The 18,701-nt window shown below is 47.7% G+C and overlaps 1 protein-coding gene across 1 annotated transcript; it reads left to right on the top strand.

Moving 5' to 3' along the window:
* The first annotated feature begins 1,165 nt into the window (after positions 1-1,165).
* Positions 1,166-17,941, top strand: LOC127539113 (receptor tyrosine-protein kinase erbB-3). The gene is made up of 28 exons (XM_051963112.1): positions 1,166-1,637; positions 5,273-5,424; positions 6,051-6,237; positions 7,255-7,380; positions 8,163-8,228; positions 8,446-8,564; positions 8,719-8,860; positions 9,381-9,494; positions 9,599-9,719; positions 10,111-10,184; positions 10,309-10,399; positions 10,556-10,761; positions 10,904-11,036; positions 11,196-11,286; positions 11,543-11,697; positions 12,087-12,140; positions 12,424-12,565; positions 13,171-13,290; positions 13,587-13,685; positions 13,883-14,068; positions 14,201-14,356; positions 14,623-14,698; positions 14,861-15,007; positions 15,144-15,241; positions 15,328-15,504; positions 15,629-15,700; positions 15,867-16,155; positions 16,318-17,941. Exons 1-28 carry the CDS (start codon positions 1,556-1,558, stop codon positions 16,848-16,850), a joined length of 4,008 nt encoding a protein of 1,335 aa, XP_051819072.1. The 5' UTR covers positions 1,166-1,555; the 3' UTR covers positions 16,851-17,941.
* The last annotated feature ends 760 nt before the right edge of the window (positions 17,942-18,701 follow it).

Below are 18,701 nucleotides of genomic sequence, written 5' to 3'. Positions count from 1 at the left end.
TGAAATATGATTTCTAGGCTATTTCAAGGACAGTCTTTTCATGGATTATCCATTTTTCCAATGGGGAAAAAAAAAAGCTTGGCACATAGTAAGCACTGCGGTAAATGTTGCTATTATTACGTTACCTTCCTTAAGAGCCCTTTCCTGATTTCTACAATCATGAGCATCACTTCATATTTGTATTCGCTTTTCTAGAGAGCAAGGACAATATTACTTGTTTTCTACCTTCTAGCACAATGCCTAACACACAGTAGGAATTTTAAAATGCTTGTAGATTGATTGAAGTTTGGACTTCAATTGGAAGGCAAGAGGGAGACACTAAAGATTAATAAATAATAAGAGTGACTTCGTTTATAAGGAAAGGTTGCCCGAAGAGGAGCGGACTCAGAAAATCCCGCCCAGAACCTATTTCAATGGCTCAGGTGAGTGGGATTGAAATCCTGTACTAGGATGACGCTAGTGGTGATAGAAAGTAGGGACCAACGAGTATAGCTTGTCTGAGGCCCTCTTCTCCCCTCCCCCCCAGGAAAGAAGACTCAGAAGCTATGGGACAGTTGGGCGAATTCATAAGGGGGTGGCGGAGAGGCAGCTGTGCTTTAGATCGGCCGTGGGGGCAGAAGAGGCGGAGTAGGGGAGGTGCAGGCAGCAACAGGTGCATTGAGACTTGGCCCCACCCTTGCCCGGCTGGGCCCGCCCCTCCCCTCCTTTCCCTTCCCTTTCTCAGAGAGGGAATGGAAAGGCGGGGCCTAGGGTTTGTTCCCAGACTGGTACCCCCTCCCCTCCTCAAATTCTCTGGGGAGACTGGGCAGGCGCCGGGTTTGGAGGGGGGGAGCATCCGGAGACAGTGCAATTTCACGGAGGCTCGGAGAGGCTAGGGATCCTGCGCACGGGAAGGCTCAGTAGTGGGGTCTCAATTCCTAAGGGAGGCGGGGTAGGACCGGGAGGCGGGAACTCTCCCCATCCCCCCACCTCAAGAGGCATAAAAAACACCAAAGTGGACCAACCGGCCAGGGAAGTCGGAGGGTGGGGGAGGGTTGCTTTACATAATGGGCGGAGCCAGTAGAGAATCCCTCCTTTATCTACGGGGGTGTGTGTGGGGGCAGTCTTAGGAATTTTCTGCTCCCCCTCGCCTCGGAGAAAATGAGGGTGAGCCCTCCGTCGCTCTGATTGGCCGGAGTAAGGGGGTTCCCACAGTCTAGCCAATGAACTCGGGGCCCGCGTAAGGGGGGCGGGCGGAGTAGGGCGGCTGAGCACGAGCCGGGTAGAGGCAGGGACTCGGACTAAATCGAACTTCAACCCTGCGAAAGTCGGAGGTGCTGCCAGCTCTAGGGAGTCCGGGAGCGGCCGTGACTCACCCCACTCCCCACACACGTACGCACCCCCTCCCTTCCCTCCCTCCCTGGTCCCAGTTCCAACTCTAGATCCTGTACCAGTTCGCGTTTGCTACCTGGACGGACTGCCGCCTCCTCCCTTCGGGGCTCAGGTGGCTTTCTCAATCCTGATGTCTTAGCCTCGGATCCCGGCCCGGGTCCCCTGTCCCCGGTCCGCAGCAGCTATGAAGGGGTTCCTGGAGCTGCAACTATTGGGCTGGCTCCTTCACTTGGCCAGGGGCTCGGAGGTGGGCAGCTCGCAGGCAGGTAAGTGAGAGCTGCGGAATGGGGAAAACTGGGCGCTACTGGGAGCTCCAAGTGCAGGGAGGAGCCGGGGGTTGGGTTGGTGTTGGTGTATTTGGGGAACCTGGAAGCCTCTGACTCCGAGGCTAGTGCCTGAAGCCCCCGTTCGGTCTTCTCGGGGCGGCCCTCACTCTGAAGCACTCGAAGCTTGGGCTGGCTGGACCTCCCCCCAACTCTCTACCCTCTCTCGCCTTCTGAGGATTTTCCCGGGGAAGCGACTGCTGCCTCAGTTTCCCGGTCCGATTTGGAGATTGCAAGAAACCCGGGCATTCTGAGGAACCTATTGTAGGGATGATATTAGATGAAGTATTGTTTTATTTTCTGGAAAGGTGAATCCGAATTTGGAGTCTTAACTTCTTTTCCCAGTTCCGTCTCCCTGGTTCCCCAGGTTTCAGCCACCGCCAGTTTCGGTGTTTTGCCGGCTCTGGGAGGAGCTAGGATACGATTTGGGGGGGGTGGAGGGGGGCAGTTCTCCTGTTTTGAAAAATAGGTTCGGGCCCCTCCCCTTCATTGCTTGTTTGTGTGAGTGCTTGTGGGAGTGGGGGTGGGCAGGGCACAGAATAGCCAGAGGGCCAAGTCCAGGTGATGAAGTGATAAAGTACTTCGGAAAACCACTCCTGTCTGCTTACCTCTATCCTCCTCACGAAATCTAAACTTTGGCAAATTGGACTATTTAAAACTCCTTGCTTACTCTCGAGAGGCATGAAGGGAAAGGAGACTTATGGAGAGAATTTCAGGAGAGACAGTTCAGGAAGGACTGCCCCCAGCCCTTTTTTTTGGAGACTTTGATCCCTGAGTGCTGGTGGGATTTGAGGAGGTCAAATTTAGGTATTCTACTGCTATTTCCCCCAGTTTGGAACTTTTATGCATTTTGTGTCACTCCTCTAAGGTTGGGGGAAGTGGGAGTGGGGTAAACACCTGTGTTTCCCCTACAGTTGCTGGGTCTAAATTTAGCCTCTTGGTCCTTGAATTGTGAACACTCCCAGCTGAAAGAATGGAGGTCTGGCATAATGGGTAGTAGTTGCAGAAAAGGGGTGACAGTAGCTATCTGCCTTTCGTACTTGGGAATCAGAAATTATTTGCTAGGAAATTAGGAATTTTGGCCTCTGGCCCTTTTCCTGGGGGAGGAGAGAACTGGGGAGGGAAAAGGGGAAGCACTGGCCAGGCTCTCCTTTATCTGAATTTTCAGCCTCTGGGCATCCGGCCTCGTCTGGGTAGCTCTATGCTCTCTTTGTCCTATCCCTGGTCAGGGGTAGGGGGGTGTTGGAGTGGAGGTTCACTTTGAGGATCCCCCAGGAAAATAGTAAGAGAAAAATTCCTTCCTGTTCCACAATACTGTCTTCCTAAAGATGTTCTGTGATTGACAACTTTTCTCCATGCCCCTGCATAATTTGGGGAGTTTGGATGATTTCAACCCACAAACACCAACTTTCTCCCTAGAAATGTCAGTAGCACTAACTTCAGTCCTTCCTTTCTGGTCTTTTCCTCACCTCCATCTACTACCCTTTGTTCCCTCCTTTTTGTGTGTGTAGGCGATGGAGTTTATCCCTGTGAGTAGAAGACAGTGACTTCTAATTGTCTACCCCTTCTCCCCAAGTACATTAGAATCCATAAATAACCCAAAAATATGTGGTTCTCTTTTGAGGAGTGAATGGGGAGGGGGGAGGGAGGGATTTGAGAGTATGTCCTTTAACTTGGTAGCCTAAGCCAATGTATCATGTACAAAATCATCCCTGGAGGAGCTGGTAGGGAAGGTTTTGAGAAAAGAGACAGGACACGGACAAAGATACCATATATTTTCACTGTATTTAAAAAAAAAAAAATCTGTGTCTGTGATTGATTTCATTCATATGGGCGTGAGGAAATTCTTTCTCTTCTGATGCAGCTCAGAAATTGTGCTATTTATAATCTTAAAAGAGTTGCTGAAGTGACTTGTCAAGAGCCACACAATCAGTTTGTGTCAAACGCTGCACTCCAACCTAACTGTTCCTTGCTCTGAGACTGGCTCTCTAGCCATTAACTCATACTGCTGCCTGGGACTTATTCTCAAGCACATTTCTGCACAGACACACAAGTCTTTACTTCTTGGGCATGGTGGCTCTGGTGAAGGGGTATCCTATTAGCAAGGGACATAGAGGCAGTTCTAATCTGCTGGAATATGAGCCCTCTCAGACAGAAGCAATGCAATTCTCAGCCTTCCTTCTTGTCCTTTCCAAAATGTATATCCCTGAGTTCATACTGATCTCCATCTCATCTTCCCTCCTCCTTTTCAGTAATGGAATCCTGACCAGGAGAGTGAAGTGGGGAATCTGTCAAGGGATCAGGTCTGGCATGGAGCTGGCTAGAGGGAATTCTATGGCTTCCATTTCCCTCATGCCTGCTTCCTGATGGACTGGTAATGCCCCCAAAGAAAAGTAGTTGTAAACAGGTAGTATCTCTGCTCCTGTCCGGAAAAGGGAGGAACTTTTTCAAGGGGACAGAGATACCTTAATACTTCACTTCTTAGATCAAAGTAATTTTCTATTACATTTCTATATCACAAATTTATTCAGCTGTTTCTCCAACCCGTGGACACCTAATGAGAAGACACACGTACTCAATCTCTTCTTGTGCCCCCAATACACATCATTCTTTCTTCTTTAGCTTAGGAGTGGCCAGTGTTGAAAAGTTCTTGAATTGAACCTCTTTATCCCCCCCCAAACAAAGATATGGGGGCAAGGGGGAGTTTCCTGTTGTTTATCCCAATGTTTTTGTCCTTGGTGAAAACTATGCAGGGATTCTGGGGAAGGGGGAGGGGGAGAAATAGGATTGAAGGTAAGGAAATGGAGTGGAGTGATGATGGAGTCACAGCTGGATAGAGGATAGCAGAGGGGGTAGAGAGAGGTGGAGCTAGAGTTTTGGGAGGGAGGTATTGAAGGTGGTGCCTATTCTCCAAGCTAAAAGACAAAGCTGCTATAGACCATTCTCTTTTCCTTCCAGTGAGGTCACTGTCTGAGCTAGGGCTTGAAGGGGGAGCAAGAGGAGGCTGGGAAAAGGGTGGGGGCTGCCCCCTTCACTTGGACAGAATCAGCTCATTGTGGGATGGGCTATGGCCCTGGATACTGCCCCCACTCCACTTCCCCCACCCTTCCTCACCCACAGTGGACACAATGGGGGCTGTGTGTCTGGCCCCAAAGGGACCTTTATTTCAAGGACCCTGGGGCATAAAGGGGGGTGATAAAGAGCTGGGTACCCCTAGAAGGAGGAGCAGAGCTGTAGCCCTCTTTTTCCTCCTTACCCTCCCCATTCCGAAAAACTAGCTACCTGGAAAGAAAATGAAATAACAGTATTTTCAGCATGTTTAACCCTTTAATCCTCATACTTCACAGGTAAGATTTCTTAGTGCCTATTCTGAAGTCCAATATTCATTTCCTTTCCCTGCCCTCTCTCTTCTGCTACAGAATTCCCTCCAAATGACTAAGGCTGAAGGTAGAAAGCAATTGCCTTGTCTATTCAATCTCTAATCACCATCAGAAGAAGCCTGTTTCTATTAAGAAGTAGAGTAGTAAAGGAAAAAAAAATCTCCAGATCCTGAGCTCTCCACATTCTCTTTCTAACAGTGTGCCCAGGGACCCTCAATGGACTAAGTGTGACTGGTGATGCCGAAAACCAGTACCAGACACTGTACAAACTATATGACCGATGTGAGGTTGTGATGGGAAATCTGGAAATCGTGCTTACAGGGCATAGCCCTGACCTATCCTTTCTCCAGGTGAGGAAACTTTCTGTCACCCACCCATCTTCCATCCTCACTGAGATACAACCCTGACCTCTCTTTCTTTGAATCAGAGAATATTACTTCCAATTTACTTCCAATTACTTTTCAATTCCAATTAATTTTCAAATTATTTTTCCAATTACTTCCTTTTTTTTTTTTTTGTATGAAAAAATCCTTTTCTTCCTCTGGCCCAAACTATCTATTCTCCTCTTACCTTGGCAAAAAACAAAACAAAACAAAACAAACAAACAAAAAAACCTGTATAGATGAGAAAAATAAAGTTAGAAGAGGAACAGGAGATCTTTTTATAGATCTTCAAATTGAAAAATGGGCATAGAATTAGAGAAAGGATTCATATAGATGAAGAAGCTTAAGAGAAGAAGGCTTTGGGTAGCAAGATAATCGTGTCTCTTTTGGTTTTAGCATCCTGACTCCCAGAGGGAAAGGGTTTAAAAAAGTGATCTCCAAATTCAACTTCTTTCTGAATTGAGAATCTGGGAGACTTAGAATGGCACGTCCCTTTCCCATCTTTGCTTTTGCAATTAGAGGAAAGTAGAATGAGACTGTTTGTTTGATGTGTATTTACACCTTCTCATTGATGCTCTTGTGTCCCGACATAGTGGATCCGGGAGGTAACAGGATACGTCTTAATCGCTATGAATGAGTTCTCTACTTTGCCACTTCCCAACCTTCGTGTGGTAAGGGGTGCACAGGTCTATGATGGAAAGTTTGCCATCTTTGTCATGCTAAACTATAACACCAACTCCAGCCATGCCTTACGCCAGCTCCGCCTCAATCAGCTCACAGGTTAGTTACTGTTTAGTTAGTCTTGTTCAATTATCTGTTTCCATAGGAGTTTTCCTAACAAAAATACTGGCATGCCTTGCTATTTTCTTCTCTAGCATGTCCCCATTTTAGAGATGATAAACCAGAGCTTAAATGACTTGCCATGGATCACACAGCTAGCAGCATCTGAGAACAAATTTGAACTCAGACTGTACCACGTAGTTATCCTGACTAACTATTGCACTGATCACCCTAAGCACTGCATTGACCCTTCTGACCAATGCACTGGCCTTTGGACTACTCATTGAAAGCTGCCCATTCACCTCTTCAACTTTTCCATCCCTGCTCATCCATTCTTTCTTCTAACAGCTCAAATAATCATCTCCCTACCAAATTGACTACCATAAACCCTTCATACAAGATCCAAAGAGGAACAAAGGTCTTATGCCTTTGCAGAGAATGAGGGGAGTCATAGCTAAGATCTGGTCTTAAGCACTGTTGGCCTTTGCTTTGGGGGTTATTATACTCTGTTTATTCTGATTTTTTTTTTTACTACTTTTCTGACCTCACCACCCCCAAAACCACAGTCTTAATTTCTTCTACTTGTCTCTCTAGGGAAAAGCATGCTGGTTAAATGTGACTTGGTTCATTCTTCTTCTGCCCTTAGCCTCTCCCTCCTACTTCCTTGCCCCAATCAGTTGAAAAATAAATAGGCAGGGCATCCTGGAGTTGGAGAAGTGGGGAAAGCTGAGTCAGCCGAATCTTCCAGCCTCCCTTTTGCTCTGCCTGTCTTCTATTGACTAAACCAGATTTAGGACAGGTGTCTGGGGAACCAAGAGCTGCTTCAGCTTCATTCCCTATCCTCAAACAGAGCCAACTTCTTTGCAATTTGCATCTCTTCTACCTAAACCCATCTACCTTCTACCCCCTGTATCTTTTCAAATATCTCAAAACCAGGATAAACATATATGGAAGACTTCGGGCAAGCAACTCAGTTTGGTCTTGGAGATTTCAACTTTACCAATTTTTTCCCTCCAGAGATCCTGGCTGGGGGTGTTTACATTGAAAGGAATGATAAACTTTGTCACATGGACACAATTGACTGGAGAGACATCGTAAGGGACCAACAGGCTGAGATTGTGGTCAAGAACAATGGCAAAAATTGTGAGTCACTCCCCCACATTCATTAAATCTTCCCTCCAAAGGAGCTTTCTCTAAATCCATGATACTGAATACGTTCATCCCTTATCATATTCTTCAGGTTCCAGGGTAAACCAACATCTTCAAGTAAATAAATGCTCAGAATGAAATACTTTTTAATAGCCTGGTATTGATATTCCTTCTCTCAGAACAAAGTTCCAAAAATTATCCTTTAAGTTCCCTGGCAGTTTTATCCAGCCAGATCTCATATATCCTATATATTCATTTGGGCTCTTGCAGACTCTCTCTCTTTTTTTTTTTTTTTTAAAATTTTATTTTATTTAATAATAACTTTGTATTGACAGAATCCATGCCAGGATAATTTTTACACGACATTATCCCTTGCAATCACTTATGTTTCGTTTTTTCCCTTCCCTCCCCCCCCCCCCCAGGATGGCAAGCAGTCCTATATATGTTAAATATGTTCTTGCAGACTCTCAATACTTATTCAGCCTTAGACATATTAAATTAGCATGCTCATCTTTTCAACCAAGCTCTTTCCTATAGTAAATACCTCTACCCTCTAACCTTATCTCAAAGCTCCTACTCTGCTGGACTCACCCCCTGCTCCCTGTACCCTCAAACAAAGTCTGACTGAATATTTCACAGAGGTGTTAAAGAAAAGCTATAGACTTGGGACAAGGAGGGAGAGTGATTATCCTTCCAAACTCTATTAGGAAAAACAGCACAAAATACTGACGGCCAATCCTAATGGTTTCCTTGTCTGTGCCTCTTTCCTCAACCAGGTCCTCCTTGTCATGAATCCTGTGGAGGGAAATGCTGGGGTCCCGGACCAGGAGACTGCCAAACATGTGTGTACCCTTCTCATGTCCTGGAACATCCATTTCCTAAATCTTCCCTGTGACTTAAGCTAGCTAGAATGCAGACTCTAGTGTGGGTTCAGCCAGCCAGGACTAAGAGGGAAGGGAGTGGAGAGGAGAGTGGATGGAAGAGAACCCAAATCAGATATGACTTTGTTGTTGAGGGAGACCTTGGTGGTCACACTTGTACTTTTCTTCCCTCAACCAGTGACAAAGACAATCTGTGCCCCACAATGCAACGGCCACTGCTTTGGGCCCAATCCCAACCAGTGCTGCCATGATGAGTGTGCAGGTGGATGTGGAGGTCCCCGGGAGACAGACTGCTTCGTATGTACTGGGGGCAGGGGAGGGGCCCCTTTGTAGTGGGCCTGGGCCTGGCACACAAAGTGCTGGAGAGGATGGGGAGGGAGGCCCGGTGGCTGGAGGGATGTGTGGGTGGGCACGAGGCTTCCTCCACCCCGACTCTCCCCATGTTTCCCAGGCATGCCGACACTTCAACGACAGTGGAGCCTGTGTGTCTTTGTGTCCTCTGCCCCTTGTCTACAACAAGCTCACCTTCCAACTCGAGCCCAATCCCCATACTAAGTACCAGTATGGAGGGGTCTGTGTGGCCAGCTGTCCCCGTAAGTGCTTGCAACAGGTAGAGAAAGGAAACCTGGGCAGAGACTGATAACAGGAACAGGGAAAGTCACTCTAAGGGATGCTGTGTGTCCATGGGGACAGTGATGGGTCACGTGGAGGGGAAGGTTATAAAGGGAGAGACGCAGGCATTAGGACCCCTCTATGAGGGACTCTTGGGGAGGAGATCCAGGAACGTTGGCTGAGGACATGACATAAAGGGAGCTGCCAGAACCTCCACTGTAGGCCTGGGGACCCCTGAGAGGGAACAGGAGTGGAGGGAGCTCCCTCTGCTCTAGGTGTATCACCCAGTGGAAAGAACACTGGTTTGGGAGACAGGGGAGCTTAGTCTGAGGCCTGGCAGAACCAGGACCCGTGGCCTTCTGGAGGCCACTTCAACTCTGCCCAATGCAGGGATGAACTCGCTGCCCTCTAAGGTCCTGCTGGGTTTTAAATCCTAAGAAGGTCTGACAGGGTGAAATTCGCCCTTTCTCACTTCCCTTCCTGTCTTCTCTCCTTGCACAGATAACTTTGTGATAGATCACACCTCCTGTGTCAGGGCTTGCCCTGGGGACAAGATGGAGGTAGAAAAGAACGGGCTGAAGATGTGTGAGCCCTGTGGAGGGCTGTGTCCCAAAGGTGGGTCAGGATCAGAATTTTATCCCCTTAAGCCTCCTCTTAGTGCCTCCCATGTAACCCCTCAGAATTTGCTTTGACGCCTCCCACCCCATTTCTGTTTGCAGCCTGTGAGGGGACAGGCTCAGGGAGCCGATTTCAGACTGTGGATTCTAGCAACATCGATGGGTTTGTGAACTGTACCAAGATCTTGGGAAACCTGGACTTCCTGATCACCGGCCTCAAAGGGTTAGACTTGCCTCTTCTTCAAATCCCTCTTGGTTTCTTTTCACCCCAACTCTAAGAGAAGAAATGATCATATAACATCAGTCATGCACCCTCCTCTCTAATGTCCCTAGTAGATGCTTACTTCCTCTGGGCTCCAACACTTCCTTTCTGGAGGGACTCATGCTTTCCAGAGTGTGTGTGTGGGGGGGGGGGGGGGGAAGGCAGCTTATCCCCGTGCTGAGCAGCTGGAATTGTTGCAAAGCTTTTGCTTATGCTAATTCCTATCCAGTCCCTGTCATTTCCTCCCCTAGTTCTGGGTCTTAGAATGAATCAAGACTTAATCAATCCCTCTTTCTGCTCATCTTAAAAAAAACATTTGGAGAAAACTCATGTTTTTCCTCCTCTTCCCCAGAGACCCCTGGCACAACATTCCTGCCCTGGATCCTGAGAAACTCAATGTCTTCCAGACAGTTCGGGAGATCACAGGTAAGCGTGTGAGCCCAAGAAGGAGCAAGTGTAGGCCGGCTGCCGGGGCAGAGACGCCAGCAAGTGAGAAGGGGCCGAGGGGAAAGAGCACAGACTCCACGAGCAGAGCTCCTTTCTTCCGCAGGTTACCTGAACATCCAGTCATGGCCCCCTCACATGCACAACTTTAGCGTCTTCTCCAACCTGACCACCATAGGCGGCCGAAGCCTCTACAAGTAAGTCTCCGAAGAAGGCGCTGCCCCGATTGCCCTTCCTTCTGATGAAGAGGGGGCAGGCATTTGGGTCATTGGGTAAAAAGAAAGTTCCCACTCAACAGTCCCAGGCTCCTGGTCCCTAATTGTTTTCCCTTATACTGTCATCCTTCTCCCCAGTCGGGGTTTCTCACTGCTGATCATGAAAAATTTGAATGTGACGTCACTGGGCCTCCGGTCCCTCAAAGAAGTCAGCGCTGGGCGTATTTATATCAGTGCCAACAAGCAGCTCTGCTACTACCACTCTCTGAACTGGACCAGGCTGCTTCGGGGACCGAAGGAAGGGAGGCTGGATATCAAGAACAACCGCCTCAAAAAGGACTGTGGTAAGTAAGGGAGAAGGGAAGGCCCGAGGGGACAGACAGTGGTGATGTGCAAGTTCCAGGGGGATGAGGAGCTGAGGATGTGTGGTGGGGATTTGGTGGGCAGACCGAGGAGGGCTCTCCTGACCCTTTTCTTCTTCTACAGTGGCAGAGGGTCGAGTGTGTGACCCACTGTGCTCATCTGGGGGTTGCTGGGGCCCTGGTCCTGGCCAGTGTTTATCCTGTCGAAACTACAGCAGAGAGGGAGTCTGTGTGACCCAATGCAACTTCCTTAACGGGTACTATAGGAGGCTAAAAGGGCTTTTGTGGAGGGAGGGTATAAATGGAGAGGCATAATAGGGCTGGTGGGGAAGGTGCTACATAGAGCTGGAGGTGGGAGAAGGGCTTAGGGAAGGCAGAACCTGAAAATGATGCCGTCTCCTCGGACCCACCTGCAGAGAACCCCGAGAGTTTGCCCATGAGGATGAGTGCTTCTCCTGCCATCCCGAGTGTCAGCCTGTGGAGGGCAATGTCACCTGCTATGGCTCGGTACATATAAATCCCATAGTTCCTTGGAGAGGGAGGGGGCTACTCAAAGGCTGAATAGCCTAGACCTGACAGGAAATCAATCAACATTTACTAAAGTGCTCAAAGGGATGCTGGGTGTTAAGAATACCAATGTAAAAGCAAAACTGGCCCTGAGGTAGAAGTGGTAATTGTTTGGATCATTTACCCAGGGTAGCAAACCCTGAGCTTAAAGGGTCCTCAGGTTTCTGTCCTCAACTTTGTCTTTCACCTCCCCTAGGGCTCAGATGCTTGTGCTCAGTGTGCCCACTTCCGGGATGGACCACACTGTGTGAGCAGCTGTCCCCATGGTCTCCTGGGAGCCAAAGGACCCATCTACAAGTACCCAGATGCTCATAGAGAGTGTCTACCTTGCCATGAGAACTGCACTCAGGGGTCAGTGAAGGGAAAAAAGGGTGGTCGGGGGGCAGGCGGTCATAAAACAAGAGACAAAAAGTGAGGAGAGGAAAAGATTAGAAGGAGCTAGAGGAACCAGACTCAACAAACTGAGAGATTCTAGAGGGCTGGAGTGAGGAGGTCTGTCCCACCACAGAAAATGTCCCGAGGAGCTGGGGTAAATACAGGCCAGAAACAGAAAAGCGGGATCCAGAGAGAAAAGAAGGGATCAGAGAATCAAGCCCCATTGATAGGTTCATATGAAATATGGACTTCAGTGTGGGCCAACCACTGGAGGCTTTAGGACAAGTTTTATTGGGGAGAAGAACCCATAGAAAGGAATGCCAGTTGTCCAAGTTCCTAGCTGAGGGGGTCTTGTTCTATTCCAGGTGCAATGGGCCAGAACTCCATGATTGTTTGGGACAACCACAGGCCATTAGCAGGTAGATTGGAGTTTAATGATTTGAATTGCTGGAGGGGAAAGGGAAAAGGGAAAGGTGAAAGAAAGCAGGGATTGGTTTTTTTATCCTCCCTCTTCTAAAACTAACTTGACATATGCTGGGTTGTCAGGAATGAATTAACTTTTTGCATGAAAGACTGTGTCTAGACTAGTCTATGAGGAGTGGGGCAGTGGGATTCTTGATTGGCATCTCTCTTGCTATGGGTGTAAGATTTATGTACAGAAGCTACATTCTGAGGTGAAGCCTTGTTTCCTTTATCCTACAGCAAGACCCACGTGGCTGTGGGTCTAGCAGTAGTAGCAGGGCTGATCGTGATCACTTTGGCCTTGCTACTTACCTTGCTCTACTTGAGAGGGCGAAAGATCCAGAATAAGAGAGCAATGAGGCGCTACTTGGAGCGGGGTGAGGTGAATGCTCTTTCTTGTACTTAAAGGACCCCAACAGTTCCTAGTGGAGACCTCCCCTCCCCACCATACTGTTCAATCATTCTCAGTCAGTTCTTAATCCCTTCCCTTTAAGGAAATAGTGTGGTACAGTGGTGTAAGAAAACTTCAACTGAGTTACAATACTGGTTGTGTGACCTCCAATAAATTAGTCTTTCTAAGTCTCAATTTCCTCATCTTTAAACAGGGATTAAGATCCAACCTCCCTCACATAATTATTGCAAAGTTACAATGAAAAAATGTGTGAAAATACCTTGTCAGGTGGTATACAAGTGAAAGAGCATCTAAATTGACTTCTTGCCCTTTTCTTCTCTCCCAAAACCCTACACACATATCCCAAGATAAAATGTCCCTCTTGAGTCCTTGTTAACAACCTGTGATCATTCCTGACACAATGGAAAAAATAGGTTCTCTGCTAGACACCTTAATGCATAACCTCTGACCCTGGTAGCTTTCTGATATTTCTCAAAAATACTCATTTTTCTTTCTTTCATCACTATGCCTTTAGTTCCTGTCACACCTTGCTGTTCTATAGAAACCTTCTTGATAGTTCCCCTGTACTCCTACAGAGCCTGGAACCTCTGGACCCTGGTGAAAAGGCCAATAAGGTCTTGGCCCGAATTTTCAAGGAGACAGAGCTGAGGAAACTTAAAGTTCTTGGCTCAGGAGTCTTTGGAACTGTGCACAAGGTGAGGGGGCACAGAAATTTCTAGGGAGGGATTCTGAGGCATTGGGACCAGAAAAGCAGAAGGGATCAATGGAAGAGGAAGACTATCAAGCGCTGGGAGAAAAGTACTTGATTTGGGCAAGGAGAATGGCTTTGGGCTGATGTGATACTCCTGGGCCAAAGCAAAAGCACTGACATTATGCTTCTGTCACTTAATGCACATGTGGCTTTGGATAAGCCACTCATCTCTCTGGGCCTAAAATGATAATGGGGATTTCTAAAGTTCCTTATAATTCCAAAATCACATAATTATCCCAGGGCATATGGATCCCAGAGGGCGAGTCCATCAAGATCCCAGTCTGCATTAAAGTCATTGAAGACCGGAGTGGACGGCAGAGTTTCCAGGCTGTAACTGATGTGAGTGAAGAGATAGCATGCTGGAGAAGTCTGGGGATGGTGGTAGAGGGGAACACAACTCTGTTATTTGGGGAAAAGTAGGGTGAGGCTGAGTCAGAAACAGGAGGCCACTGTTAGCCATATTAACATGTGAAAATATGTTTGTGAGCATTCCAAGCATATCTGCCCTTTGTCTAAATCTACTCCGTGTCTTCTAGCACATGTTAGCCATTGGCAGCTTAGATCATACACACATCGTTCGGCTGTTGGGGCTATGTCCAGGATCATCTCTGCAGCTGGTTACCCAATTTCTGCCATTGGGATCAGTGTTAGACCACGTGCGACAACATCGGGGGGCTCTGGGACCACAGTTACTTCTCAACTGGGCTGTGCAGATTGCCAAGGTGAGACATCCTCAGTGGGTACAAATCAATTAGATGGGCTGGTGGGGAGAAAGGCTGACTGAGGCTCTGAGAATCCAGGGCTGGCTCTGGATCTTAGCACTCCTCCCCCAAAGTTTCTTCCTGCTCTTTTAGGGTATGTACTACCTGGAAGAACATGGCATGGTACACAGAAATCTGGCTGCTCGAAATGTGCTCCTGAAGTCCCCAAGTCAGGTGCAGGTTGCTGATTTTGGAGTGGCTGATCTGCTACCACCTGATGATAAACAACTGTTGCACAGTGAGGCTAAGGTAAGGGATGGGGAAGAGATACAGAAGGCACTGGTACTAAAATAGTAGAAAGTACTCAAAAAGTCAGCCTAATAACAAGCTGCTACTTACTGCATGGTGGGCTCCAAAAGATGAGAGAAGTATCTAAGACATGAAGAAGACTAGTTCAGAAGGCAAAGACAGACCAAAAAGGGCATTGGTATGGAGGGAGGTGAGTGTTTTGAGGGATCTCAGGAAATTGAAGGCTAGATGATTAACTGACGTCCTTTCTTCTCCAAACTCACCAGACACCAATCAAGTGGATGGCCTTGGAGAGCATCCATTTTGGAAAATATACACACCAGAGTGATGTCTGGAGTTATGGTCAGTACTCACCCTTCACGTAATCACCATTCACCCTACACATTTCAAATTCTTTCACATTCAGAGAGCTCTCCTGCTAGACACTTTGTAAAATGTCACCCATTTCATCAAGCTATATTTTTTTGTCTGCTATCTTACCTTATTCATACTTTCTTTGGCCAGGTGTGACAATATGGGAACTGATGACATTTGGGGACATACCCTATAAAGGGCTTCGACTAGCTGAAGTGCCTGACCTGCTGGAGAAGGGAGAGCGTCTAGCACAACCGCAGATCTGTACTATTGATGTCTACATGGTCATGGTTAAATGTGAGTCTTCATTTCCTGCCTGATCTTTGCCCCCTCTGTGTCTTCACTGACTCCATCCCTTTTGAATTTGCACAGGGACTTTATTAGCAGTAGCCCTTTTTTTTATGCCTCCTTGTTTCTTTTATTTCAACCCAAGGCTGGATGATTGATGAGAACATACGACCAACATTCAAAGAACTGGCCAACGAATTCACCCGAATGGCCCGAGATCCACCACGATATTTGGTCATCAAGGTGAGAAGGTAGCCTTTGAGTGAAGATGAAGGGGAAGGATTAAAGCCCTCCGTTGTATTAACAATCTATTCCTCTCCCCCAAACAGAGGGACAGTGGTTCTGGGCTGCCTCCTGGGGCAGAGATACCTGCTTTGACTGACAAGGAACTGGAGGAGGTAGAGCCGGAGCTAGAGCTGGACATGGAATTGGAAGAGGAAGAACTGGCAAGCACATTAGGCTCTGCCCTCAGCTTGCCTGTCAGTACGCTGTCCCGACCACGTGGGGTAAGGCCTTACCTTGTCTCCCCTCCAAAAACAGTACAATACAGTATGTAAATAGAACTGAAGAGTTCATAAGTGTCCCTGTTCTGGGGAGCTACTTTTTATCTATTTTTTTTTTTCTCCTCAGAGTCAGAGTTTTCTAAGTCCTTCATCTGGATATATGCCAATGAACCAGAGCAACCTTGGAGGGGCTAGACAGGTAACGCTCACCCATCCATGTGGAAAGATGTTGGGAGATCTTCTGGGCTTTAGTGGTGGGATCCACTATAAAGAACAGGCTTTAGGATTTGTAAGACAATAAATTTGGAGGATTTGGAAACCCAAGTCTTTCTTTCCTCTGTCTGAGTAACTGTTTCCTTCCTTAGGGGTCTGTGACCCGTGGGAGTGGTGAGCAGTGCCCCTGCCCGTCCTCTCTGCTCCAGAACCCGCGAGGCCGACTTGCCTCTGAATCATCAGAAGGCCGAGGGACAAGCTCTGAGGCTGAGCTGCAAGAAGCAGAATCTCTGTGTGGCAGCCGGAGCCCTCGACCTCGAGGTGACAGTGCCTACCACTCCCAGCGCCACAGCCTGCTCACCCCTCTCACTCCGCTCATCACGCCAGGCCTGGAGGAGGAAGATGTCAATGGTTATGTGATGCCGGACACCCATACCAAAGGTGCTTGGATTTGAGCAGGGCCTTCTGACATTGGGGTCTCTGAAATCTCTAGTTCCTGCTGATCCTTTCTTACCCTGATTTTTTTTCCATGATTGTTTTCACAAAACACTCTGAATACCTCTCCCTAGCCCTTAATGCTCTTTCTTTGTTCTTCCTTCCCAGGTATTCCTTCTTCTCGGGATGGCACTTTGTCATCATCTGTGGGCTTCAGTTCCATTCTGGGCACTGAAGAGGAAGAAGATGAAGATGACGAGTATGAATATATGAATCGGAGAAGAAAGCAGAGTCTGCCAAGACCCCCAAGGCCAGGATCTCTGGAGGAGTTGGGCTATGAGTACATGGACGTGGGATCGGACCTCAGTGCCTCCTTAGGCAGCACCCACAGCTGCCCACTCCATCCTGTACCCATCATGCCTGCTCCAGGAACAACTCCCGATGAGGATTATGAGTATATGAATCGTCGACATGGTGGAGGAACTTCTGGCAGCGATTATGCAGCCATGGGGGCTTGCCCGGCAGCTGAGCAAGGTTATGAGGAAATGGGATCATTTCAGAGTCCTGGGCACCATGCCCCATGCATCCATGATGCCCACCTCAAGCCACTTCAAACCCTTGAGGCCACTCATTCTGCCTTTGACAACCCCGACTACTGGCATAGCCGACTTTTCTCCAAGGCCAGTACTCAGGGGACATGACCTTTCCTCCCTGCCATACTTGGGAGGCTTTATATGGCAGCTGGCACCTCTAGAGGGTACTCCATCTTCTCTATCAGTACTCCTTTCCAGTGTTCCCTCTATTCCCAGGCTCTCCTCCCATGTCCTGGAAGTTATCTCCCTTCATTTCCACTTGGTTGGAGATGAGAAACCTTCTAAATAGTTTCTCTCCCTACCCCAAACAAAATGTATGTGGTATTGCCAACTCTGCACTTTCTTCTCTAGCTCCTCCTCCAAAAGATCTGGTAAGGGTGGGAGGGTTTCCTCTGTATTGTGTGCCATACTCCCCTCCCTTTGGGGGAATCCCTGGAGATATGAAGAATTAATCCCTGTATCCTTATTCCTCTGTCCAAATTTCCCAGTTATTTCTGGGCTCTTAAGTAAGCCTCTACTTCATGTAGTGTGAAGTGTGGCTACTTGGTAGAAGGGGACAACTTATTCCCCATCTATCCATACAAGGCTGGCAAAAGGCAGGAGCTAGACCAGCTACTTACTACCTCCTCTATTTAACACAGCTCAAGGACAGAGAGAAGGAGGAGGGGGTAAAGAAAACTATGAAGATAGGGTGCTTGGAAGTTTTTTTTTTTTAAGTTTTCTATAAGTCTGACCAAAGTACTCACACATACATATATGAAGCTGGAGCAGTAGAGAAGGCTGACCAGAAGGAAAAGGCCTCCTTTCATTCACATTTATACTTAACTGTACTTCTGTGCATGTGGAAAAAAGCTACCTTCATATAATTCAAGGACTTCTTACTATCCCAAAACAAATTCGCTCAATTCCCTAAAAGCAAATTTTTCTGGGTCATGCCCAAATCAGTGATACTTAATGACCCCTGCATCCCAAACACAGATTTGTACTCTGAATATCTGGGCACAGGTTGCAGGTTGCTGACTTGGGAGTGCCTGACCTACTACTAGGCCTGGTAGGAGGGTCCAAACTCCCAAGACCCATCTCTTTTTCGAGGGAATAGGAGTGGAGTGGACAATCTCAGGTTTGTAGCTGAAGGAGCTATTTTTCGTTTGTTTTTATACGTGTTTGAATAAAAATGCCAAAGTTTTACCATCTCCCTACATGACTAATGGGAATGTACAAGTGAGAATCTGGTGAGGAAACCCCTCTTTAACTTCTCTACCCCAATCACAACTCATGTCTGATACGGAAGAATCAGAAGATCTGAGAGCTTTAAGGCCATCTAGTCGATCAAGAAGCATTTATTAAACTTACCGTTTTGCTCAAAAATTTAGAGCTGCAAGGGATCAACTTTATGTTCCCTTCCCCCCCCCCTTTTTTTTTTTTAAGATATGGAAGTTAAAATTACTGATTAAGTGATTTGTCCACGTGGGCATGAAAGAGTAGGACTGGCCTCTCCTCTCTTCCTCCCCATCCCCAGTCCAGATCCCTGCCTTTACCAAGATGGTAAATCAATGGGTCACAAGTGGCTTATTCAGCTCGAGCACTAAGGGGCCTGGCAGGGGAAGAGAGCTTTTCCCGTGGATCCCGTGTATTCTATCCAGAGCTCGTCTGTATGGTACTAGTAGTGAACCCCTTGACGGCTGGGCCTGCCTCTTGCTTTTCCTTGTATCCGCAAAGTTCAGTTTAGCACAGCACCTGGCATACAGTAGGTGTTTAAGGAATGCTTGTATTGACTAGAAGAAACCCCAAGACATGGCCACTTTGGGAGTTCTTGTTGGGAGGTTTTCCATAAATCGGCCTCGAGTCTAGCTCCGACGCTGCCCCTGGCGTCAGTGCCAGGGCAGGCTCTCTCGACCCAACCTGAACACGTGCAGGGTGTCCGGTTACCAGGCGCTACGTGGTTAAGAACGCGGTTTC

This window comes from Antechinus flavipes, chromosome 5, assembly GCF_016432865.1.
Source record: "Antechinus flavipes isolate AdamAnt ecotype Samford, QLD, Australia chromosome 5, AdamAnt_v2, whole genome shotgun sequence".
In the NCBI taxonomy this organism is placed as follows: Eukaryota; Metazoa; Chordata; class Mammalia; order Dasyuromorphia; family Dasyuridae; genus Antechinus; species Antechinus flavipes.
This window is presented reverse-complemented; position numbering and strand designations above follow the sequence as displayed.

What these genes read in the sequence shown, in the direction of transcription:
- LOC127539113 (XM_051963112.1), top strand. Translation starts at nt 1,556, where the DNA reads ATGAAGGGGTTCCTGGAGCTGCAACTATTGGGCTGGCTCCTTCACTTG. An exon ending in CTGTGTGGCCAGCTGTCCCC is followed by an intron (nt 8,861 to 9,380) that starts GTAAGTGCTTGC and finishes CTCCTTGCACAG; the next exon opens with ATAACTTTGTGATAGATCAC. An exon ending in CCGCCTCAAAAAGGACTGTG is followed by an intron (nt 10,762 to 10,903) that starts GTAAGTAAGGGA and finishes CTTCTTCTACAG; the next exon opens with TGGCAGAGGGTCGAGTGTGT.